This window comes from Pseudorca crassidens, chromosome 7 (assembly GCF_039906515.1).
Source record: "Pseudorca crassidens isolate mPseCra1 chromosome 7, mPseCra1.hap1, whole genome shotgun sequence".
In the NCBI taxonomy this organism is placed as follows: Eukaryota; Metazoa; Chordata; class Mammalia; order Artiodactyla; family Delphinidae; genus Pseudorca; species Pseudorca crassidens.
In genome coordinates, this window is record NC_090302.1 from 75,286,404 (window position 1) to 75,311,769 (window position 25,366).

Sequence of the window (25,366 nt, forward strand, 5' to 3'; positions counted from 1 at the left end):
AAAATCTTTTTTGATCCACCACCTAGAGTAATGAAAATAAAAACAAAAATAAACAAATGGGACCTAATTAAACTTTTGCACAGCAAAGAAAACCATAAACAAAACAAAAAGACAACCCTCAGAATGGGAGAAAATATTTCCAGAAGAAGCAACCAACAAGGCCTAATCTCCAAAATATACAAACAGCTCATGCAGCTCAATATCAAAAAAACAAACAACCCAATCAAAAAATGGGCAGAAGATCTAAATAGACATTACTCCAAAGAAGACATACAGATGGCCAAAAAATACATGAAAATATGCTCAACATCACTAATTATTAGAGCAATACAAATCAAAACTACAATGAGGTATCACCTCACACTGGTCAGAATGGCCATTATCAAAAAAATCTACAAATAATAAATGTTAGAGAAGGTGTGGAGAAAAGGGAACCCTCCTACATTGTTGGTGGGAATGTAAATTGGTGGAGCCACTATGGAGAACAGTATGGAGGTTCCTTAAAAAACTAAAAACAGAGCTACTATATGATCCAGCAATCCCACTCCTGGGCATATATCCAGAGAAAACCATAATTCGCAAGGATGCATGCACCCTGACGTTCACTGCAGCACTATTTACAATAGCCAGGACATGGAAGCAACTTAAATGTCCATTCACAGAGGAATGGATAAAGAAGACGTGGTACATATATACAGTGGAATATTACTTAGCTGTAAAAAGAAATGAAATAATGCCATTTGCAGCAACATGGATGGACCTAGAGATTGTCATACAGAGTGAAGTTAAGTCAGAAAGAGAAAGACAAATATCATATAATATCACTTATATGTGGAATCTAGAAAAATGGTACAGATGAACTTATTTGCAAAGCAGAAATAGTCACAGATGTAGAAAACAAACTTATGGTTACCAAGGGGAGAAGGGGGGCGGGTAGGATGGATTGGGAGATTGGAATTGACATATATACATTACTACATATAAAATAGATAGCTAACGAGAACTTACATATAGCACGGGGAACTCTACTCAGTGCTCTGTGGTGATGTAGATGGGAAGGGAATCTAAAAAAGAGGGGATATATGTATATGTATAACTGATTCACTTTGCCGTACAGTAGAAACTAACACAATATTGTAAAGCAACTATACTCCAATATCAATTAATTAAAAAAAACCAGACTGTCTTAAGAAATTTAAATAACTCCCTCAAATAAGTATAAAAAAACAAAATTTTTTAAAAACACAAAAACGGTGAATTATATGAATGGGCAATGCTACTTCTAGGTGCATAGATGAATACTGGAGTATTGTTGGTATTAAAGAAAAATTAGAAACAACAAAAAAGTTCAAGGATAGAGAAATGGATAAATAAACTACGGTATATCTCATACAATGGAATTCTAAACCAGAGTTAAAATAAAGATCTAGATCCACTCTTATCAATATGGAAAGGGGTTAGAAAGCACAATGTTGAATAAAAAATCAAGTTGTAGAAGAACAACAACAAAAAAGATATAGAACATTTCCACCACCCAAAAAAATTCCTTTGTTAATCCCATGCCAAGCCCCAGACAACCACCGATCTGCTTTCTATAAATACAGACTGCTTTTGCCGGTTCCAGAATTTCATATAAATGGATTCATGTCGTATGTATTTCTTTGTGTCTCACTGCTTTGACTGGGCACAGTGTTTCTGAGACTCAGGCATGTCGTTATTCATACCTATAGTTCAGTAAAAGGTACCACTTTCCAGGGAGTTTGGGAAGTACTGCATTTATATCCTCCCTCCTTGGATGCTCACAATTCACACTGGCATAATCAAAGGTCTTGAGAAGCCCGGCAGTAAAAAAAAAACAATTTAACTTGCTTAACCATGAGTTTTATCAATTTGTTTTTCACATAGCATTGCATGAACACTTTGGGAATGACGCACTAGATTGTCCTCCGGCCCAGGTCAATGCCAGGGAAACAGCTCTGCAGGGAGTCTGCACATCCCTCCAGCTTCTCTTAGGAACCTACAGCTGAAGCCCTCCAGCTGCGAGGGAGAGGCTCTTCCCTTGTACCAGTCCTCAGGTGCCTGTTGGCAAACCCAGAACCTGTCTACTGACTCACATGTACAAAGTTTGTGAAGGGACACATTCTTCAGGTGTCTCAGTTCTGCCTGAAGACTCATTTCCTGGAGAGCTGAGTTGTTGTGGGGTTTTTTCCCCTTCCTCTCCTTTCCCTCTCCTTGACTTGGCTCTCAAAACTAAAGGGAAGAAAAATGACCAGGAAATAACGTGTCACCAAATACACTCATGAGCTTTGCTTCCCTCTGTTACCTGTCAAATCAAAGACTTGGGCAGCTTGCCACATGAAAACTACAACGCCTTCTCCTTCTGGCAAATGGGTTGTTAGCATCAAAGCAGACAAAAGGGTAGTCATTGCCTCGTTATTGGTGTGCTCCAGGCTGTAGTTCTGGAGCTCTACTGCCTGGGCTGTTTGAGTCACTGCGGTCTGTCTCAGGAATCACTGGAACTTTTGGGGGAATCACAGAAGGAGAGTCAGAAGGAAACGTGGCCATCACCCACTTGATTTTCTCCCAGAATCCTGGAATCTTCCTTTAATAGCTCTAATTAAGAGACTCTTCCTTTAAATGTCACGTATTTTACAACCAGCATCTACCTTTCAACCATTACTCACCTGAACAAATCTTCTGTCCAAGAGGACTGAGTAACTCGCCAAGCCCAGACCAGGCTATGTGCCTCCTCCATGTGCCTGAGATGCCTTCTCTCATCTGTCACATTTTCCAATAATAATAACAGGAGACATTTACTGCACGCCTACAGCATGGTACGCACTGTGCCGGGTCATCCTACTGCATCTTGACCACCGTCCTATGATGTAATACTGCTACTCTGTAGACAAACGCACCAAACTATCTACGGGGTGTCTGTATTTACTGATATCATTTACTGAGTGTTCTCCGTATTGCAGACACTGAAATGCCAAGCACTTTACATTTTTATTATCGCATCTAGGAGTAGAAGTTATGGTTACTCTTTTACAGGTAAAGAAACTGAGCCTTTTCATCTATTAAGCTAAGGAATCCAAGTGTAGGGATTGACCAAGAAGCCTTAGCAGGACTGTGGCAGAGACTAAAGGGGTACGTTTCCTGGGAATATGGTCTAGAAGAGTAAATTCATAGAGGGGGCCTGCATCATTAAGAGCAGGAAATCAAAACTTTTACTATTTCATGTTGAAGGCCATTTTTCTAAAAATAAATAAATAATAAAGATATATTAAACTATTGACACATACAGAAAACAATAGAGAGATAAGGCATTAGATACTCCTAACAAATGCATAGAAGATATCAAATGGAGTCTCAGATGAGCAGGCAGAAAACTGTGCTGAGTTTAAATTGAATTTGCCACCAGGATAGCTCTTTGTAGGCAGAAGAATAATACTAATATAAATCTTAAAACCATACAGTATGGCGCAGTGGTTAAGAATCTGCCTGCCAATGCAGGGGACACAGGTTCGAGCCCTGGTCCGGGAAGATCCCACATGAAGCAGAGCAACTAAGCCTGTGCGCCACAACTACTGAGCCTGTGCACTAGAGTCCGCAAGCCACAACTACTGAGCTGGCGTGCTGCCATGCGTGCTGCAATGCACGCCTAGAGCCCGTGCTCCGCAACAAGAGAAGCCACCACAATGAGAAGCCCATGCACTGCAACGAAGAGTAGCCCCCGCTCGCCGCAGGGGAAAGCCAATGTGCAGCAACAAAGACCCAACACGGCCATAAATAAATAAAATAAAATGCAAAAATTAAAAAAAAAATCTAAGTCTACACAATCAAAACTGTCGAGTGACTAATACAAATGTCTTTAGTTTTTTGGGTTTTTAAAAAATTTTTATTTATTTTATTTTTGGCTGTGTTAGGTCTTTGTTGCTGCACGCGGGCTTTTCTCTGGTTGCAGTGAGCGGGGGCTACTCTTCATTGTGGTGCACGGGCTTCTCATTGCAGTGGCTTCTCTTCTTGCGGAGCACAGGCTCTTGGTGCCTAGGCTTCAGTAGTTGTGGCACGTGGGCTCAGTAGTTGTGGCTCACAGGCTTAGCTGCTCTGCAACATGTGGGATCTTCCTGGACCAGGGCTTGAACCCGTGTCCCCTGCATTGGCATGCGGATTCCCAACCACTGCGTCACCAGGGAAGCCCTTCAGTTTTCTTAATGTTCATTATTCACATAAAAGATACATTTATTCATCCAATTAAAAATACATATACACGCACACTAAGAGATATTGAGTTTTGTAGTTCTAATGCCAAACCTTAATATCAATATATATTTGCTACACACAGGCAGGCAGGAAGGAAGGAAGGAAGCGGGGATATATTTCCAGTTCCCCCAATTTAAAGAAACATCAAATAAAATTATCAGCCCAATAAATTTATGAAACACCTTTTAGTGACAATATGTACTTTATTAATACCTTTATCCTCCCTTCAATGGGATTTTAACACATCTTGTGAAAAGAATAAACATGACAATTTCAAGTGACTTACTTGAGGACAGCAAGAAGTTTATGTAGTAATAGAAAAAGAAAAGGGAAAAGAAAACAAAAAAAGAGGAGCAAAAGGCATTTTACAATATAAAAGATATGAGTTTTTCATACTCCTGTTTAAAATGAAAGAAACCACTGGGCTTACGATGCGATCATTTTCACTGTCTATGTTGCCTAATAAAAGAGTAATCTTATAATCCTCCACAGATACGATGTTTCATTAGATTTACGTATTTTCTAGTATTATCTTCTCTTTTTTTTTTTTTTTTTGCGGTACGCGGGCCTCTCACTGTAGTGGCCTCTTCCGTTGCGGAGCACAGGCTCTGGACGTGCAGGCTCAGCGGCCATGGCTCACGGGCCCAGCCACTCCGCGGCATGTGGGATCTTCCCAGACCGGGGCACGAACCCATGTCTCCTGCATCGGCAGGTGGACTCTCAACCACTGCACCACCAGGGAAGCCCGTATTATCTTCTTTTTATGCCCAATTTAAATCACAAAGTACATTCCCCTAAACACTGGCTCCTCAGGATATTAATAGTGTGACATATTTTTTTTAAGTACATGGTCAAATAAGTTTGTTATACCATGGGTTAAACAAGCTGATCCCACCTGCCACGGAGCGGCTGGACCCGTGAGCCATGGCCGCTGAGCCTGCGCGTCCGGAGCCTGTGCTCCGCAACGGGAGAGGCCACAACAGTGAGAGGCATGCGTACCGCAAAAAAAAAAAAATTAAATAAATAAATAAATAGCCTCACTAGAAAGCTGCCTGTGGCTGACACTCCAATTCTCCTCAAATGGATTTTTAAAAAATCTTTACTGGGTCTCTATAATGTGTCCATCACGCCAGCCCAATTCCCAAGCCAACTCATACCAGTGCCAACACATTCTGATTGCTAGACTTTCTCCAAATGGATGAGCAGCATGGCAGAGACAGGTAGCTGTTCATCAAAGTAGTCCCTCTTCTTCCTGGGCACATGGCTAGACCGAATTTCCCAGTATCCCTTGCACTTAGCTGTGACTAAGTTCCTGCCAAGGGGATGTGACTGGAAGTGATGTATGCCTCTCCAAGCCTAACCCGTACAACACTCCCATGCATATCCCTCCAGCTCTTGCCATTTTACTCCAGCTTGATGAAGATAAGCTCTGAAACCTTGGAAGCCACATGGAAGATGGCAGATCCACAAGATGCAAGGTGTCTGGTGCCTGATCATTGCTTGGAAAAAAGCCAACCACAGCTCAAGTACCTCTGTTCCAAACTTTACATGAGTGAGAAATACTCCTACCATGTTTGAGCCATTTTATGTTTTTGGATGTGTTTATTACAGTAGCTGGTCTCTGGAGCATCTGGAAGTCCTAGGATTTTTTGCAGAATTATGAAATACTGATAAATTATTTGTAAAACAATGAATCTAATCCTTGTGTGCCAAATCAGGCGCTAGCTCATAAAATAACTAAATAATCTAGAACTAAGATCACACTGTAGCCTAGCTTCTACTCCAGGTTAACCATCAGAGGTGCCAAAAGTTTAAGAGAAATGTTGTTGAAAAACTCGAAAGGGACTTCCCTGGTGGTCCAGTGGTAAAGAATCCGCCTTCCAATGCAGGGGACGCAGGTTCGATCCCTGGTCAGGGAAATAAGATCCCGCACGCCACGTGGCAACTAAGCCCTCGCGCCACAACTACTGAGCCGCACGCCTCAACTAGAGCCCGTGTGCGGCAAACTGCAGAGCCCACGTGCCCTGGAGCCTGCGTGCCTCAACTAGAGAAGAGAAAATCCGCACGCCACAACTAGAAAGAAGCCCGAGCACCGCAACAAAAGATCCTTCATGCCGCAACGAATATCCCGCGTGCCGCAATGAAGACCTTGCCTGCCGCAACTAAGACCCGATGCAGCCAAAAATAAATAGATAATAAATCTTAAAAAAAAAAAAAGTTTCTGTGACACAAGAAAAATCTGTCATTGCTTGACTTTAGTGATGAGAACATCTTGACCCAGCCTATCAAACACCTGTGTTTCATGGAAGTATAGTCTGTATCAGAGCATCAGTATGGACTGGCATTTCTGACAATTAGACATTTCTGAGACTTTTTAGAAAAACCAAATTGGAGAGAATTGGAGTTGTTAGCTACAGGTTTTCATCTATATTTAGTAAATAACAGATTAGAATCTCTTTCTTAACTTCAGAATTGTATGATTATATTGATTATATTCCATTATGATTTGACTCTAGATAGTAATCCATGATTTAAATTGATCATGAAACACATGATTTTATCTAAAAATGTTAAAACGTACAGGGATATGTATTTGTTTTGTGTATCAAGGGACACTCAGAAACTTAAGCCTCAAGCTAAACCTGCGAAATTCAAGCTTCAATCCCAACCCAGGTCTAATTAAGTAAATTATTTATTTTGTTGTCTGAAGTATAAGGGACTTACCCTAGTTTAAGGCCATCCAGTTAAAGATGTAATGCCAAATGAGATTACTTACTGGTTATCAAAAACCTACCGGTGTTATTTCAGTAAAGACCTTATAATGGCGTTTCTGGAAAACGGCCTTTGGTGATCACAGATGTTAGCCTGGACCCAGATACCTCATAAGCAGCTTCTCTCAGATCATCTTTTCTCTCCATCTCCACTGCTTCTACCTTTATTCGGCCACCACAACTCTCACCCAGCCTGCTAAAATATCTACTCTCCACCCGGGTTCCCTGCTTCCATTCTTGCCCCTTCTCCAAACTGCTCCCAACAAGGAGGCCCCAGAGTGATCTCTTTAAAGCACAAGTCATATGACACCACTCTCTTGCTTAAAATTCTTTCATGTGTCTTCACTAGTCTTAGAATAAAATTGGAACTCCATCATGGCCTGCCATGTCCTACCCAATCCCAACATATCCTAGGACCAACCTCCCCACTCCCTTCACTCCAACACAACCAGTCTCCTCTGTGCTCCTTGAATATCCCAAGCTCTTTCCCATGAGAGCTTTTGAACCTCCTGTTCTCACTGCCTGAAATGCTCTCCCCTCCAGCTCCTTACATTGCTGACTTTTCCTCACCCTTCAAGTCTCAATTCAGTCATCACCTCCCCAGTTACCCTCTTACCCTGTTTATTTCCTTCATAACACTTAGAACACCCTGAAATTTTATTCTTTATTGTCTGAAAATCTGGACACTCTATGAGGACACGAACCGCTTCACCTCTTTTTCTTTTTTACTATCTTGTTTCAGTCATCATATCCTCAAAGACGAATAGATGGATGGGTGGATGAATGGATGGATGGATGAAATTATAGGCAATAGATAATTACAGCATGCTTTGTCCCATGGACCATTCACGAGAAACTGTTTTATCACATTTGGCAATGAGCGTTACTGCACTCTCCCAATGGGGATGGGTATAGGGCAATGCCAATTTCTGCTCTCTTAACTGCATCACTCCTGGAAATACAAAGTTTTAGCTCTGAGACCACCCATATGTGAGTTCTTTCCTTAAATAAAAAATGCTTGAGTTTGCAAAATTAATAGTCCCAAGAGGATGTCTTAACGTTTAATTATCTATAATATTTGGGGACACAAGGCTGTCTTCACTTTGAATTTTAAGCTATCCAACTTACGAGGAAGCTCTTTCAGGAGAGAAAAAAGTCCCCGCAATGCAGAGTAAAACCACAGGCTGCTTGCTTGGATTCCCACATCCAGAACGAGCTCCCTTAGAGGAGTGCAGCAAACCAAGCCCACGACCATGTGGAAGCCCAGCGCACACTTCACTTTTGTTTATGGCACTGGGTCAATCTGACAAAATAGTTGTTTTCCCAGTTCTGACTAAATGGAGGAGAGTCAGGCCTGGAAATAGTTTTCCCCAAAGTTCCTCTGTACATATAATAGGAAATGCAGGATTGGATCTGGGCAGGGACTCTGGAAATGTCAGGGCAGTCTCTCCACACTGAATGCCCTGAGAATGCCAACATGTGTGACTATCCTTTTCCGTCCTTTGAGCCCTGATGAAGAAACACTGTCCCAATCCAGAACTAATGAACTCCTTCTGCAGCTCAACATGAGAAAACTCAACAAGCCCCTGCAGAAAGCCTGCAAGAACTGTGGCCTGGCAATGTGACATCTGCCTACACGGAGGGAGGTTACAAGACTCAGCCCTGCAATACACGTGGTTGTGATGGTGGTGATGGTCACTCCCGTAAGGAAGTTGCTGGGGTCTTTGCCCAGGATGTCCCACAGCACTCTCTTCCAGAAGGCCTGCAGGACAACTTCCCCCCAGGACTCAGGATCAAGAAAAGCTTTGCTTCTACTGAGGATTTAGCTTTGTTGCTAGTTTGTTGTATCTTTTGGATACTGTGGTTACTTTAACAGGTCTTCTTTCCCCTTTGCTTCTAGAAAGCCCAGGGACAGATTTGCAACTCTGCCATAATGACACTAGACAAGCATGCTTATGTTCAGACTGTACCCCTGATTTCATCTTGTTTTCTTGCTCTTGTTTTCTCTCAACTCTAATTTCTTTAACCATTTTTCTTTTTTTTTTTTTTTTTGCTGTACGCGGGCCTCTCACTGTTGTGGCCTCTCTTGTTGCGGAGCACAGGCTCTGGACACGCAGGCTCAGCGGCCATGGCTCACGGGCCCAGCCGCTCCGCGACATGTGGGATCTTCCCAGACCGGGGCACGAACCCGCATCCCCTGCATCGGCAGGCGGACTCTCAACCACTGCGCCACCAGGGAAGCCCTAACCATTTTTATTCTCTTGTATTATATATATTTATAAGCTGCTTCAAATCCTTGCGGGAATGAAATACATACAGACGGTGGATTTTACACCAAAACTTTTACAACCCTAGACCTCGTAAAAATACAGTGTGGCCTCAGACAGACCTGGGTTTGAAACCTAATTCTGTGGATTTCTAGATATGTGATCTCAGGCAAGTCATCTAATGCTTCCAAGCTTCCATTTCCTCCTCTTTAAAATAAGGGTAATAATACCTACATTGTGTAGTGGCTATGAGAATTAAAGGTAATTTATATAAAGAGTTGGTACTTAGTAACTGCTACATAAATAGTTTCCTTTATTATTATTAATAACTATGCAGACTGTTACCGAAGAATACCTAAAGGCAAAGTCTGGAAGACATAGGGACAGACAAAAACATGGTGAATGTCATGGGACTACGGAGGCAGAGACTGGAGTGATGCTTCTCCAAGACATGGAACACCAAGGATTTCCAGCAACAACCAGAAGCTAGAAGAAGCAGGGAAAGATGTGTCCCTAGAATGTTTGGAGGGAACCCGGCCCTGATGACACTTTGATCTTGGACTTCTAGACTCCAGAACTATTAGAGAATAAATTTCTGTTGTTGTAAGCACATTGTTGTTTTGTTTGTTTGTTTTGGGGGTTTTTTTGGCCACGCCACGCAGCACGTGGGATCTTAGTTCCCTGACCAGGGATCCAACCTGTGCTCCTTGCAGTGGAAGTGTGGAGTTTTAACCACTGGGCTGCCAGGGAAATCCCAGCCACATTGTTCCTGGAAATTTACTACAGCAGTCCTAGGAAACGAATACATTCTCCAACTCCTGTAGCCCCAAACGGCAGAAGTGAAATAACCAAGCCAACTTTCAATGCAGTTGACATCTGCCGAGAACTTACAGGTACACACCTGGCATGTTCCATGGGGGCACATACTAGAAAAGAACAAAGGGGGGAAAGCGGGAGGGAGAGGCTTTGGTTTCAGGCTTAAATGAATTAATTCCCCTCTCTGAGCTTCAAGTATCTCATCTATAAGATGGGGTTAGGTCTAGATTAATGATGGCAAATAGAGTTGAGTTGAGAATGGCTGTCTTAGAGAGCCATTATGAGGGAAGTATCTAGGTAGAGAGGCAGATAAACAGTCAAAATACTCCATCCTCATTCTCCTCATGCCTCTGTGACCATCCTCTTCAGTTTCTCCTTCCACTGCCCACTCTTGAAATGCAGGCTATGCTTAGGGTTCTGAAATTGGCTCACACTTCTTTTTGCACTCTACATGTCCTCTTTAGACAGACAGACCCATTGATTCATATGGTCTTAATTATCACCCACAGCTTCTAGTGATACTTTCAAATCTCTCTCTCCCACCTGGATCAGTCTCCAGCCCTCATCCAGTCCCATATATCCAACTGCCGAATGGACATCTCCACTTGGCTATCCCATAGACAACTCAAAGTAACCCATCTGTAACAGAACCCACCAGTCGTTGCCCCGCAAGCCTGCTCTTTCTCCCATATGCTACCTCTTAGTTGGTGGTACCACTGTATACCTAGCTAAAAAAATGGGGCTTCACCCTGGTCTATTTCCTCTTTCTCCCCCTCCCACTCCAAATCAGTCACCAAGACCTGCCAATCTTACCTCCTAGATAATTCTCTTCCTCTCCATACCAACTATCACCATGCTAATTCAAACTCCCACCAGCTTTTGCCCTTCAAGACTCAGCTCAGAACAACAAGGTCCTACTGTACAGCACAGGGAACTATATTCAATATCCTATTATAAACCATAATGGAAAAGAATATGAAAAAGAATGCCTATATATATGTATAATGGAAGCACTTTGCTGTACAGTAGAAATTAACACAACATTGTAAATCAACTACAGTTCAATAAAATAAGTTTTAAAAAAGACTCAGCTCAGATATCACTGCCTCCAGGAATCTCTGCAAGGACAGGGACTATATATGTCTTTTCTACTCCTGTACTCCTGGAATTTAGCATTGTCTTTACACTCTAGGCAACAGATGATGATGATGATAACGATGCTAACTATCATATTGACCGCTTACTATGTACCAGGCACTGTTATTAGCAATTTACATCTCCACAACCACCCTTTGGGGTAGGTACCCTTATTATCCCTATTTACATACGAAGTTCAGGAAGTTTAAATGACTTGCTCAAAGTTACACAGTTCTACCAAGAGGTAGAGTTATTGAACCGATCTCATACAGTATACTCATAAGATGAAATAGTGACACACATACTTAATTGTTCAATAAATATTTATTAAGCATATGCTATGTGCTAAGCACTGGAGATATGATGGAAAACAAAGAAAATAAGTAAATGAGTCCAGAAATAAATTTCAGACATGGGGGAAACCTCTCAGGAAACCCATTCCAGGTTTCTCTAGGGCAACCACTTTAGTCCTGAACTGACCTAGGAATCTGGGAAGCCTAACAGTCTTTATTTGCAGAATTCTAAGTAACTTTGTAGAAATATTAGGGGTGTCAGACAACTCAGGGTTTCCTCCTTCGCTAACTAATGCCTCCCTCACAGAGCCAAAAAGCCCTTGTGAAGTACCAGAAAGAGCTTGAGTTATAGCATCCTTGTCTGACTTCAAATCAGAGAAAGCCTCCAGAATCCCCTTTCTTATGGCTGCCGGAGGGCATCTCCTCTCAGTGGAAGCAGAGCGAAGGGAGCTCTCTGCTTACTGATGAAAGACCTGCAGTGACGGCCTTGAGGCCAGAGGACCTGGGTCTCAGCCTGACTTTGCCCCCAAGTATCACTCTGACCTTGGGCAAGTCACTTTACCCCTCTGACCTCAAGAGTCTATCTCTCAGTGTCCTTCCAACCCTACATTCTATGATATAGAGTCTGCACTTCACAGGCTACCTAGGGGCAAGGGTGTTGTCAGGAAGAAAAGAGGCCCCTCCCCACTGCCCATAGCTCTAGTAGATTATTCCAGACACTATCCTCAAACCCAGGCATTGCTCAGACCAAAAAAAAAAAACCCTAAAATTTGGGGCATGTGAATCTTCTGTCAGTCAAAGAAAAGCCCACTCGGGACTTCCCTGGTGGCGCAGTGGATAAGACTCCGCACTCCCAATGCAGGGCCTGGGTTCGATCCCTGTTCAGGGAACTAGATCCCACGTGCATGCCGCAACTAAGGAGCCCACCTGCTGCAACCAAGCCCCAGCGCAACCAAATAAATAATAAAAATTAAAAAAAGAAAAAGAAAAGCCCACTTAAATTTTTCCATAATAATACCTTTCTTTGCTCTTCATAAATGTCAGGAAACCTTATGACCACATTCAAACTGATAGTTATTAAAAGAAGCCACAGTCATCATCTCTGCCACGGCAATTCCTTTCAAAATATTTATCCAAGGGCTTCCCTGGTGGCGCAGTGGTTGAGAGTTCGTCTGCCGATGCAGGGGACACGGGTTCGTGCCCCGGTCTGGGAAGATCCCACATGTCGCGGAGCGGCTGGGCCCGTGAGCCATGGCCGCTGAGCCTGCGCGTCCGGAGCCTGTGCTCCGCAACGGGAGAGGCCACAACAGTGAGAGGCCCGTGTGCCGCAAAAAAAAAAAAAAATTTATCCAAGACAAGAGGACATCTCTGTCCATCACTCACTCCACTCTTGTTGTTTTTCCAGACTACAGGCACACTCAGATATGGTCTGGGAGGAAATCCACATCTACTCAGTGGGTAAAGGGGAGCGTTATTCTGGTAGGTGACCTCTCTCATCTGAAATGCTTACCACCATCTCAGAAGTGAAAGCCCCATTAGGGTTCAAACGGACCAAGAGAAACAACAGTGGAATAGGATTCAGATGGAAGCCGTTCTGATAAACCCCAAACTGAGGGTAGGTTTTACTGATGGTGCATATGTATTTACTTACATACTTATTCCACCACGTTAAATCTCTATTTACCTGGGGTCATTTTCTAAAAGCTAAAATTATTCCTGTGTAGGAAGTTACTATGTGCATAATCTGAAGCTGGGCTATAAAAGCGAAGCAGGGGTAAGTCTGTCCACTGAGCCTTCAAAAGGGTGATATAAAATGACAGTTACCAGGAGCAATTAATACAGAGAAGGGGCAATATTCAGAGGAGCGGGGGAAGGGATGATTTTGGAAGCGCTCAGTTCTTTCAGCACAGGTTAATACCCGAACTTGAGAACCATAAAAAACAAATCACACGGCCTTCTTTTATTCAACAAACATTTGATGTCTTTATGTAAGAGGTGCCAAGTATACAAAACTGAGTAAGACACACGTCTTGTCTGGAGGGGAGGATGTATGAGTTAACCAATCAACACAGACCTGGGACTTCCCTGGAGGTCCAGTGGGTAAGACTCCGCGCTCCCACTGCAGCGGGCGCAGGTTCGATCCCTGGTCGGCGAACTATATTCCACACGCGTGCGATCACCAAGAAGTCCGCATGCCGCAACTAAACATGCCGCAACAAAGATGCCACGTGCCGCAACTAAGACCCAGCACAGTCAAAATAAATACATATTTTTAAAAGAACAACTAGAACTACGTGATACCACCAGAGTAGAGGTACGATGGTGCTCATGACCTAACCAGCCTCGGGGAATCCCAAAGACAAAAGCAATGGAAGTAGGAGGGGACACTGAACGAATGCTTGAGCTGCCATCTACCATCCTGTGAACTTCTCAAGTTTCCCCAGCACCTGAATTTGTCCTCCCCGTATCTCTACACCAGAAGAACTAAACCACCAAATAACTTCCCTGTCACTGAGACATGGCTTCATTATCTTCCCTTGATCATCCAACAAATAACTATTGAGCACCTACTATGTGCAGGGTGTTGTGAAAGGCACCTGGATCTGTCTGATCCAGGTCTGATGAGCCATTTATACTGGGCTTCACATTCGCAAAGGGTTTATAACATAGATTTTTCAAATGATATCCAAATGATATCATATATACAGTCACAGGAATACACTTCCAGGCTTGAACTTCAAAGCATATCACAATTTTTATAATCCTGTTTCAGCAATTTTTAAAAAATACATACAAGTCCCCCTACTCCCATGCCACGTATCACCCATGGAAGTGGTCCAGATGTCTCTGCATCTCTGTGAGCCCTGTGGGCATTCAAGAACGAGCAGCAAACAAGCCAGTTGTTGGACATGCGCTCACGGAAATTAGTGTTTAGTGGGGAGACAGATATCAAGTAAGGACATACCAAACTGATAACTGTTGTTACCGCAGGGGAGGAGAGAGGCATGACAGGAGGCAGAGCTGGCAAGCAAAGCTTTCACTTTATCTGAAATGTTTAAATTTTTACTATATGGACACATATCCACGTATTACTTGTGTAGTCACTATAAATTTCTATATCAGGTACGTCATTAAAAGAAGAACAACCAAGTAAAGGGACTAGAGGACCAGGGGAGAGGGGACCCCAATATGGGAGGCAGTGGGAATAAGTGAAACACCCAGTTATTAGAGCTTCAGAGTTGGTCTGGGCTAAAAGAGCTGCACGTGACTTTGTGGTGACCGCTGTCTGCACGCCATATGGAAAGCACTGACAGGTATGGACACAAGGCTTCCCATCTCTGAGCTCCTTCCCGGGCTCAATCATCTTCTGACCCCACAAACAGAATGACTGACTCTCATGCCCTGAGTCACATGGATGACCCACATGTTACTCTCACCCTGGTTCAAAACTTGCCTTTTCCCGGAGAGCTATCAATCTTAACCATGCGATACCAAATGCCTGTGAGCTGAGTCACGGCTGTCTCGTCTAGACTGAAATGTCTCATCTCCATTTTGTCAAACAAGTTGCGTCTTGCCCATTACTGTTAACCATGCCATCCACATGTCAAATTCACACAGTTCCATTGACAACAGGGCAGCCCCTGCCAATCAGCGTTCCCCCTGAGGAAAGTGTGACCACATAGAAATGATCGAGAGAAATGAGAGCAGGTACCATGTTAGCATGTGAAAATATAGCCCACAGTTTCAGACAGGGCAGCTGTGACAGACAAATTCTGGAATAAAAACGATTCCTTACACTGCCATTCTTTTCACCTTTCTAATTATATTTTGAGATAGAGTCAGATGGCATGGCTTTTACGGAGCAGAGGCATGACCAATACTGATCATGCAATAATGCTTCTGATCACAACAATTATGTGAGAGAGTACGTGTGTGTGCTATTCTGTCTCAGCGTGGCAGGTACCCTCTTCGGACTGTGCACAGTTGTTAGGGATGTGTGCACAAGTAAAACCAGCACAGAGAAACGCAATCGAATGCCCCCCTGCATAAGGTGGACAGCTAGCAGAGGAAAAGCTTCCTGCAGAGGCCTTCATGTCTGAGTTCTGCTCTAAGAGGTCAATGGGAGCCGGCATGGTGGACAGGATTGCCAGATAAAATACGGGATGCCCCATTAAATTGGAATTTTAGATTAAAAAATTAATGATATTTAGTAAAGGTGCATTCCAAATATTGCATGGGTCTTCCATATTGTTGTCTGCTAAATCAAGCAATTCTAATGGTGGAAGAGGGGACAACAGGCATGTCCATCATCTTTCCTTTTTCGTCATGAATATGGTACATGAGGAATGAGGGACACGCTATAGGGAGGACCTATGAATTTCTCCTGTACCTAAGACACTCAGAACATACCTACTTCTCCAACCGCGGACTCCTTGAGATCATGGACTATACCTTATCCCTCCTTCTTCAAGACCTAGCCCAGGGATTGGCACGCGGTAGACGCTAAAAATACAGTTTTGAATAAATGAGGATACAATGTGGAATGACAATAGAGGGAGGGAATATGGGGTGAGGGGAATAAGATGACAAAACTGTACATGGCAGAAAATACAGGGACCTTCAAGACGGTTGACAACGGCCAAATCTCCAGCCACCTCCATCACCCACGGGCAGAACCTCTTAGCACAGAAGGTCAACTGAACAATCTCTTAGCTTGGTTAGTACGTTTGAACTGTCTCAGGCACGAACTATGTTAAGCACCCTGGGTGGGTGGAGGTGGGGGGCACACAAAACTGGGAGATCAACACTTACACAATTATTTACTTTACAAAGCCAGAATTAAGGAGGACGAAGTACCGTAGAAGCCCAAAGAGGAACAAGCAGTTCTGACTGCGACAATTCAAAAAGCTTTAGGTATAAGAAGTTAAGTGAGGTATGTAAGAAGGTCTGGCCCTCAGAAGAGATTTGCATTTTATAAACTCTGTGTGTGTACGTATGTGCAATAATAAATATATGTATTATATATATATACATAAACCTACATTCTTTATAGGCAAAGTTGTAACAATACTACACTGAACTCCCACGTAGTCTATATTATTCATATCAACTGAATTAGAACTGAATCTCAGAGAAAATTCACATCTCCTTTTTAAAGTACCCTAGAACGGAAATGTTTACATAAATATAGTAGCATTGATCCTGCTGCAGACGTATAATATCTGTTTTTCAATATACTTTGTTTGAAAAATAGTTTGCCTTATTAAATAAGAAATACTTGCTGCCTATAGAAAACTTTAAAAGTCTAGGTAAATAAAAATACAAAACTAAAAATCACCCATTACTTTTCTAGTCAGAGATAATGACTCAATATTTGTAGCATATATACTTCTAGATTTCTTCTGTACATATATGCATATGTTTATATTTAACAAATAAGACTATATACTACCACGTAAACTTGTTTTTAAGCTACGAAGTGTATCCATCCGAGTAACCAAATATATTCCCACAACATAATTTTTAATGCTTGCACAGATGTCTTCTACAGATGGTTTACTTAACCAAGTACCTACTGCTGAACATTTAAATTGTTTTCAGTTTTTTGCTGTGATGAACTTCCTGACAGCTAAGTCCTTAAAAGACATCCACCATTATTCCTTGGAGATAAACTCCTAGAGGGAGAATTGCTGAGTCAAAGATTATGTACGTTTTTAAGGCTTTTGATACACGGCACCACCTTGCTATCCGGGAAGTTTGTGTCAATTTATATTCCTGTGTAAAAGGGCCCATTCTCCTAATTATTTTTCTAAGTTAGTCATCCCACAAAATATCTCTGTGAAATCTGAATTTATACAGAGAGAACACATAGAGTAACATTATGTAGCAGGTTTTCTTCTCATAGTAAACCAGTCCAAAAAGCCAGGATTTTAAGAAGTCTCACTTGTCTACAATTAGCCTTTGGTGTAGCCAGCTAATTTAAACACAAACACTTTAAGCAATTTTGCAGTCCAAGTCTGCCATATTTATGGAACGGTGGTTGCTTACCATTCTAAAATGATTTTATTGAAAATTAATGCATTTCTTTTTTTAAGGTGGTAATTAAAGCTAACCTTATTTAATGACATCCCATTTCACATTCCTGGAGAAAGAAATTTTCTTTGGCCATAACCAGAAGAAGGTTATCTGGTCAAACAGGGTGAAAACCATAAGTGGTGGACAGCCATTATTACCACAGTAATACTGATCCAGGTGGGAATTAGCTTGGCTAAAATGGGTGATCACCTACTCATATACCTCCTCAAAAACAAACAGGAACAAACAAAAAAAAACTTTCCAGCATGCAGAACCTCTAAACAAGAAGGAAAGACAGCTAAGTTAAAGTTTTAAAATACTGTCTAAACCATATCTAAAAGTTAAAAAAAAAAAAGCATGATACTACAAGAGAGAAGTTAATGAGGCAGAAAAATATTCCCCAATATACAACCCTCTGGAGAACTTCTAAGAAAGAGATCAGATCATACAAAATGCTATGCAGGGGTGGTAAGCACTGGTTCAGGTTTAACTAAAGGAAAGGACAGTTGGAGAGTTTCAACATTTCCTAATGGCAAGAGAAAACTAAGCTGGCCTAGTCTGTTCTGTGATAAGTGCCATGCTCAACGACCCACTCTGTTTTTCATCTTTTTTGAGGCCCAGAAAAGTCAAATAAAAAGAGAAAATATCCAAACATAGAAGTTTAATTTAAGGACTTCCCTGGTAGCGCAGGGGATAAGAATCCGCCTGCCAATGCAGGGGACAGGGGTTCGAGCTCTGGTCCGGAAAGATCCCACAAGCCACGGAGCAGCTAAGCCCATGCGCCACAACTACTGATCCTGCGCTCTAGAGCCTGCGAGCCACAACTACTGAGCCCATGTGCCGCAACTACTGAAGCCTGCACGTCTAGAGCCCATGCTCCGCAACAAGAGAAGCCACCGCAAGGAGAAGCCCAGGTACTGCAACGAAGATCCAATGTGGCCAAAAATAAAAATTAATTAATTAATTATTTTTTAAAAAGCTTAATTTATCAAGATTAGAAACAACCTAACCTATGTTATGTTCTAGTGGTCTTGCAATCAAATAATCATAGTTATTTTGTCAACGTCTATGATTAACTCAATGAGAGAAGATGTTCGGCTACAGGGTCAGGTAAAAATATTTCCTTGGAGGATTGCTCGCTCTTATGTAATAGTGTTAGGTAAGTAAGTGTATAGAGTCCCAGTTTTCAGTTCTTTCTGAAACAGTCTGCATCAGGCTGGTTCTGATGATTCTATAGTACTGGGATGGATCACCCAGGCACCTAAGATAACACAATGATAATGCTTTGCTCACTTCTCTGAAAGAAAAAAAAAAAAAAAAGATTGCATTTCCAAAGTCAATGTAGTCACCCAAAGTCAAAAAAGCCTCAGAGGCAAAGGGGCTGAAACCCTGAGTACGATAAAATGACGAATGAGAAAACTCCTCCCCACTGAAGATACCCAGGTGTATAAAAGGCACACGAAGTAATACTTAAGACCTAAAACCTCACTCACTGTCAACCTTGAGTCTTGTGGATTTTTCAGCTAAGGGGGTGAGGAAAAACAATGAGCGCCGAGCCTGATGTGATTAGAAAGTGTATGTGGCCGGTGTGCCTCGTGGGTCTGTTTGTCACCGGCATCCTCTCTCTGGACTGTAACTTGCTGAATGTTCACCTGAGGAGAGTCACCTGGAAAAATCTGAGCCTTCTGAGAAGGATGAGCAAGTCATTTCCTATAGAGTGTCTAAGAGAAAGCAAAGCTTTTGAGTTGCCCCAAGAGATCCTCTCACACACCCAGCCTCTGACGAGGGACATTAAGGAGGCCTTCTATGAAATGTCCAGACAGGCCTTCCACATCTTCATTCAAGACACCTTCAAATCCACTTGGGAAGAGAAACACCTGAGACAAGTCCAAATCGGACTTGATCAACAGCTGCAATACCTGGAACAATGCTTGGAAGAAGAGGAGGAAAACGAAGACATGAGAGAGGTGGCAGAGGATGAGCGGACACAGTCAGGAACTCCAGTCCCCCAGCTGAGCAACCTAGAGCTGAGGAGGTATTTCAACAGGATAGACAGGTTCCTCAAAGATAAGAAATACAGTCACTGCGCCTGGGAGATCGTCCGAGTGGAAATCAGAAGATGCTTCTACTTCTTTAATAAATTCACAGCACTACTCAGGAGGAAATAAGGTATATTCTTAGAATTCAAATTCCATTTCTCTCCAAAATCTCCTTTTCCTTCTCTTCCTCCTTCATCCTCTGTTTAAGGATTACTGTGCTATGCCAAGGCTCCCCTCGGTTGGATTGGTGGTGGTTTAGGTAATGTTCACTGTTTCTGAAGTTTGGCAGAAAGAAAGTGATGCTAACCACCTCCTGGGTGACCAAGAGTCTTGTTAGGAAGTCCTGAAGACAGTTTTAAAGGAGGATTCCCCCTCCACCTTCTACTCTCTGTTCCTCTTTCCTTTTGCTCTTTCGTACTTGCTTTGCTCTGTCTCTCACCTTTGAACTCCACCAAAACAATGGCTAGAGGACACGGATCAGAGAATATTGAAAAATGGAACACCTCAATGACTTAATCCTCTTGCTGCCAAGGTTGTTTATTCTAGGAAAGTTCAGCACGTTAAAAGAGCTTATACACGCTCCCATAGAGTTAAAACCCTTCCTGTCTCCCTACTGTTAAAAAAAAAAAAAAAAAAAAATTGAAATTTCTGGCCCATTTGCTTCTCAACTTGGTTTAGTTAAAATGATACAAAGTTTGTGGCTTGGTATTTTATTATTTTAAGAGAGTGAAGATCCATGGTGATATTGGATGGTTGAATTAGATGCCTATGATTTAATGCAGAGAGCATTGTTCATTCCTAATGCATACAGTGTGATTTTTATATCTAAAGGCATGGAAAATGCTACAGAAAAGTTTAATATCTGCCTTTCATTGTTTTTTGTTTGTTTGTTTTCTGCCTGGAATGAAATGTCTACAGTCAGACTATGGAAGAATTTCAGATTGGATTTTCCCAATTAGAAAGCCACTTTCTATCTGTTAAATCAATTTAATAATACATGACACTTTAATAGACTTTATCTTTTTGAAAGTTATTTTGTACCTAGATTACCCAGATTGTTTACTTAAATTTTCTTGTGTGGTCCTTCATCTGTATTAATTCATCTTCTAGCTGAAATGAATCTTCTCTTCCTCTCTCTCCTCTACCCCATTTCAGAACCATCTATCTTCAAGCAAGAATTAACAGCGACTGTGGCTACCCAAATGCATCAAAGAGGGTGAAATGTACCCGGTTCAGCTCTTGGAAGGCTTCTCCTGCTATTACTTTAACAGCACGCTGCTAAACTGTTTAGATTCAAGATTCATCCAAGTACAGGGCTCCAACAATGTAGTCAAACTGAGAAAGTCTTATGATAAAATTGAGGCAAATTCAGTCCAAAAGTTAGAAGAAATGTTTAAAGGCACAAGAACTAGATACTGGTTATCAGTGGAAGGATCAGACAATAAAATGAGTTAGTATAATCCATTTAGAAAAAACAACTCATCAGTAGTAGTTCTAAATTTTAAAAAAGCATTACAAGCTATAAAGGAATTAGGGCATGCAAGCTACTGAGCAGAAAGTATACACTTAATATTTTCCATGAATTTCTCTAATAATGCCTTTGCATGGTCTCCCTTGTAACTCCACTGGGACCGTGTCAGTTACTTCAGCAAGTTATGGTTGCAGTCTTGCTAAATGCTTGCAATGCAAGAAGGAAGAGAATTGGCACTTCCAGTCAATAAAGATTGTCTGATTGTACTGGCAGAGGCAGGAGTCAGACAGGATGCTTTAATTACGAGCACCATTAGTCAGGAAAAGGAGAACACTCTCACTGAAAAATAGGTAAAGACACAAACTGGCACCATCACAAAGAAATACTAACAGGCGATATGAAAAAATGTTTAATCTCATTTATGATTAAATAAATTCAAAAGAAGACAATAAGATACTCCCCTCCCACCATTCTGGCAGAGATAAAAAAGAGTGATAATATAGACTATCAGTGGGGTATAGGGTATAGGGAAAAAAAACTCCTGTGTATTGATGGGGAGAGGTTAAACTGGCAAAAGTTTCCTAATGGGACAATATGGCATCTTAAATATCCTTCAAAAGTACATTAATTCCTTAGACCTGGCTATCCTATCTCCAGAAATTTATTCCAAGGAAATACCTGGATAAGATTGTTTAATGGAGCCTTGTTTATAATATCCCTCCTTCCTCTGTTTTAATTTTCACCTCTCTGTATTTTCTGGTTTTTTCTACAATGCTGGGGAGGGTTTTCTTTTAATTCTAAAATTAAAGAAACTGTACAAGCTTATCTTTCACTGCAATTACCCTGTTTTCCTTACTGGAGTAGACTGGGACAGACACTGCCCTTTCACTTTGTTAATGACGCCCTTAGACACTTCTTGAGCAACTCAGGTCCTTCTTGTTTTTCTCCTGCTGCTGCTGCTGCTGCTAGTTTCAAAGGAATCCTTCCTTGGGGATCACTTTCATAATGAAATCTTTGTAAAGTGCATTCTGGTGCTTCAAAGATTTTGCTTGCTTTCTTTTGTTGGTCCCACTGGTAATATTCAGAAGTCACTGGAGAAAGTGCTCTATGTGTCCACTCTCCTGACTTAGTCTCCTTTTGTTCTTCTTTATTGAATGGAAGCTCAAAAGTTCTAAGTCCAGTACAGGGAAAACTTCTGGAACTGGGCAGAGGCCAGTGTGCAGTTTCTACTTAAAATGCTTGAGTGGGTACATCGGTCACGAGTGTTCAGATGGAAGCTTCCTCCCTCCCCTGTCTTGGGGCAGGGATCAAATGGTGGAGGATAAAAAAAAGGGTGTAGTTGAGTCTCCTTGGAAGGGGACTGATGGGGTGTCAGTCAGACAGAAAAGGCTGACAACACCAGTATATGTAAGACTATGTGCAGGTATAGATTCCAACAGGTGTACAGACACAGTCTCCTCTCACAGTCTAACCGACTCTAGGGGCACCAGCTGGGGGCCCTGCCCTCTCAGAGTGGCTACTGTGCTTCGGCCCTAGCTCTTCCCCCACCCCGACCCCGCCCCCGCCCCCGAGGTATAGTTGATTTACAATATTATATTAGTTTCAGGTGGTAAGTCCTAGTTCTTTAATAATCCACAGTCATTAAGAATAAGCACCATGTGTAAGCAAACAACTTGATAGGAAAGGCAGAGAAACAGGGCCACTATAATCTCACAGGCGCACTCACAGGAGAACTCTGTCTCCAGACACCGATTCACAAGGCCTGGGTATCGTGAACTCGGCCCTGGCAGCGTCTGCACTGGGTCCTCCGGGTCCGCTTTTCCTAAATGCCGAGAGGGGACCGGGACTTTACACTTGGAGCCCTGTGCGAAGACAGAACTCCAGGTTCATTCTGGAGGAAGCCACTTCACTCCTGTTTCTAGACAAAGTCTCGAGGCTTCCTAGGTTATTTGCATATCTCCATTCTCTTTAAGGCGACTCGCCTGCCCTTCAACCCTTGGAAACTCGCAGACCTCAGAGCCTTAAAGCTGTCTGCCTACCAGAAGTGCCCTGATCCCGTCCCGCCGCCTGGCAGCGGGCCGGCCACACGCCTTTAGGCGGAGATCGGAATCCACTGGAACCCAGCAAAGGACACCCAGATTGGGGCGGAACCTCGCTTCCACTCTCTGCCGAAAGAGGCACCCATCCCGACCTGCGCTCTTCGGCGCGCTGGGGATAAGACCTGAGAAATGCGCCCAGGGCCACAGGCACCCGAGGAGGCGGGGAAGGAACAACTTTCCCTCCGCCCTCTAACCGCAAGGCCCGGGTGGGGCGGCCCCGCTGGGGTCGGGCTCCTCTCCTTCCCCAGGCGGGCTCCCGGGCGCGAGCTGGCCGGGTGGCTGGTGTGGAGGCGGGGGGAGGAGGACCCGAGGGGCTTCCTTGTCTCCCGAGCCCCGCCAGATGTGAGAAAGGCAAACAATAGGGGAAACGCGGAGAAACAAAAGGCTATTCGCCACGGTCTCAATCGGCTCTGTCGCGTGGTCCCTGCGGGGCGGACGTCTGGGAGGGGTCAGGAAGGTGGGTGAAGGGGGATCTTGAGGAGTTTGGGGTCTCTGGTACTTACTTGCCAGGCGCCGGGAGTCGGCCCTTTACCCTTCCAGGGGGGTCCAAAGGCAGGGAGGGGCAATTAAAGGAAAGTTGAAGGGTTTCCACCTTCTTCCTCAGTGCAGGGAAAGGGAGGGGCTGGGATTCCAGATATTTGACAGTTGTTGGCCCAGGGGTTCGGCAGGATTTGTACGTCCTTTTCACACCCTCTCCCTCCAAGAAGCAACCACAGTCCCCGGGGCGACCTCGCCGATGGAGCGGAGTCCCCCTTCGCAGACCCGAGCCGAGCCTCCTCCTTCAATATCAAGACGCCCTAAACGTGGTCCCCCTGCCCAGGCGCACTTTTGTAAAAGTTTGTCTTCCCGCCACCCACTGCCCCGCACGCACCCTGCAGTCATCTGCAACCCGGGATGGATTCGGGGACAGACTTGTACCCCGAAGAAGATCGATATTTTTGACAGATCTTTTAAAATCAAGGCCCCGGAGCCCGGGGTGGACTCTTGTTCACACCCGGGAAGGGCGCGGGAGGAGCCGGCCAGAAGCCAAGACGCGGGCAGGGGTCTGACGCGGATTCCAGCCCCGGAAGCCAGCGAAGGGCTGGCGGGGAAACGGGGTCCGCCGCCTCCCGCCCTCCTGTTGCACCCGCCCCCAGGTGCGCCCCGCACCTCTACCCTCCTCAGCGCGACCCGGCGCGAGCGGCCGCGGGCTGCGCCACCTCCCCTCGCTTGAAGCGAGCTCTCACTCACCGTGGGGTTTTTACCTTCTGCCCCGGGGCCCTGTCGGCTCCCCGCGCCGGGGCAGCTGCAGGCGGCGCGAGAGGAAGAGGATGAGCTCGGGGCAGGAGGGGCGACGCTCGCGAATCCAGCGAGGGGCTCCCGGGCCAGCGCGCGCGGTCTCAACGAGCGCGCGGGCGAGCGAGCGCGGGACTCCAGCTGCAGACGCCGCCGCTCCAAAGCAGCCCCCACCGGCACCCGGCGCGCGGCTACCATGCAGAGGCGCGTGCGGGGACCCCCTGGCGGTCGCCCGCGGAATGGCAGCTCCGTCGGAACGGGACGTTAGGTCGCCTTTGGGTCATCTTCCCTCCGGAAAGAGGTGGGGAATGGACAGTCTGAGCAGGGCTCCCGGCCTTGCGGAAAAGACAATGACCCTGTGGCCAGGGCGGGGAGTAGGATATCAGATCAGAACGGGTGCGTTCTGGGTCCACCAGGGCCACATCCAAGGCACCTAGAGAGGAGGAAATTGCTTACCTTCTCCAGGATTTTCTGACTTGTTGAAAAATGCTGTGGACTGCCCGACTGAGGAGAGCATTAGTCGTTGGAAAATACTTTGAGATTCTAGCAATTTGCTAGAGCAAGCTGGGAGTAATGGAAAGAGCATGGACTTTGAAGCCCAACCCACAGCCTGCCACTTTCTATTTGTGTGATCTTGGTCTATGACCTCTACCTTGTAGTATCTACCTTGCAGGGTGGTAGTAAAGGGTAAAGTAAACATAGAAAGTATTCCTAGTTCATAGTAGGAGTCATTAAATATAAGCTTCCTGAGGAAAAGAATGAGTCTTCCACATCTTTTAATTCCCCGTATGATAGCATCTTAGTGCACATTGAATGAGAAGTACCAAATGACTAAGTATTGCATTTTACAGTTCTTACTA

General features: G+C 43.9%; 2 protein-coding genes across 6 annotated transcripts in view; one reads left to right on the forward strand and one right to left on the reverse strand.

Annotated features, from left to right (window-relative positions):
• The window catches only part of MOB3B (MOB kinase activator 3B), a 238,454-nt gene extending 213,760 nt beyond the window's left edge, over positions 1 to 24,694 (reverse strand). For 2 of the 5 annotated variants that reach the window (XR_010945054.1, XR_010945055.1), the window contains exon 1: positions 24,462 to 24,691. The gene's annotated coding sequence lies outside the window, so the exon portion shown is untranslated. Of the gene's footprint in view, positions 1 to 23,734; positions 23,846 to 24,461 lie in introns of those variants that run through there. The other 3 variants (XM_067744559.1, XM_067744554.1, XM_067744557.1) reach the window with 3 other exon arrangements.
• On the forward strand, positions 19,167 to 19,790 carry IFNK (interferon kappa). Its single transcript, XM_067742440.1, has one exon. It carries the CDS (start codon positions 19,167 to 19,169, stop codon positions 19,788 to 19,790), a length of 624 nt encoding a protein of 207 aa, XP_067598541.1.
• Positions 24,695 to 25,366: the final 672 nt, after the last annotated feature.

Coding starts and splice junctions, on each gene's coding strand:
- IFNK (XM_067742440.1), top strand. CDS start 19,167: ATGAGCGCCGAGCCTGATGTGATTAGAAAGTGTATGTGGCCGGTGTGC.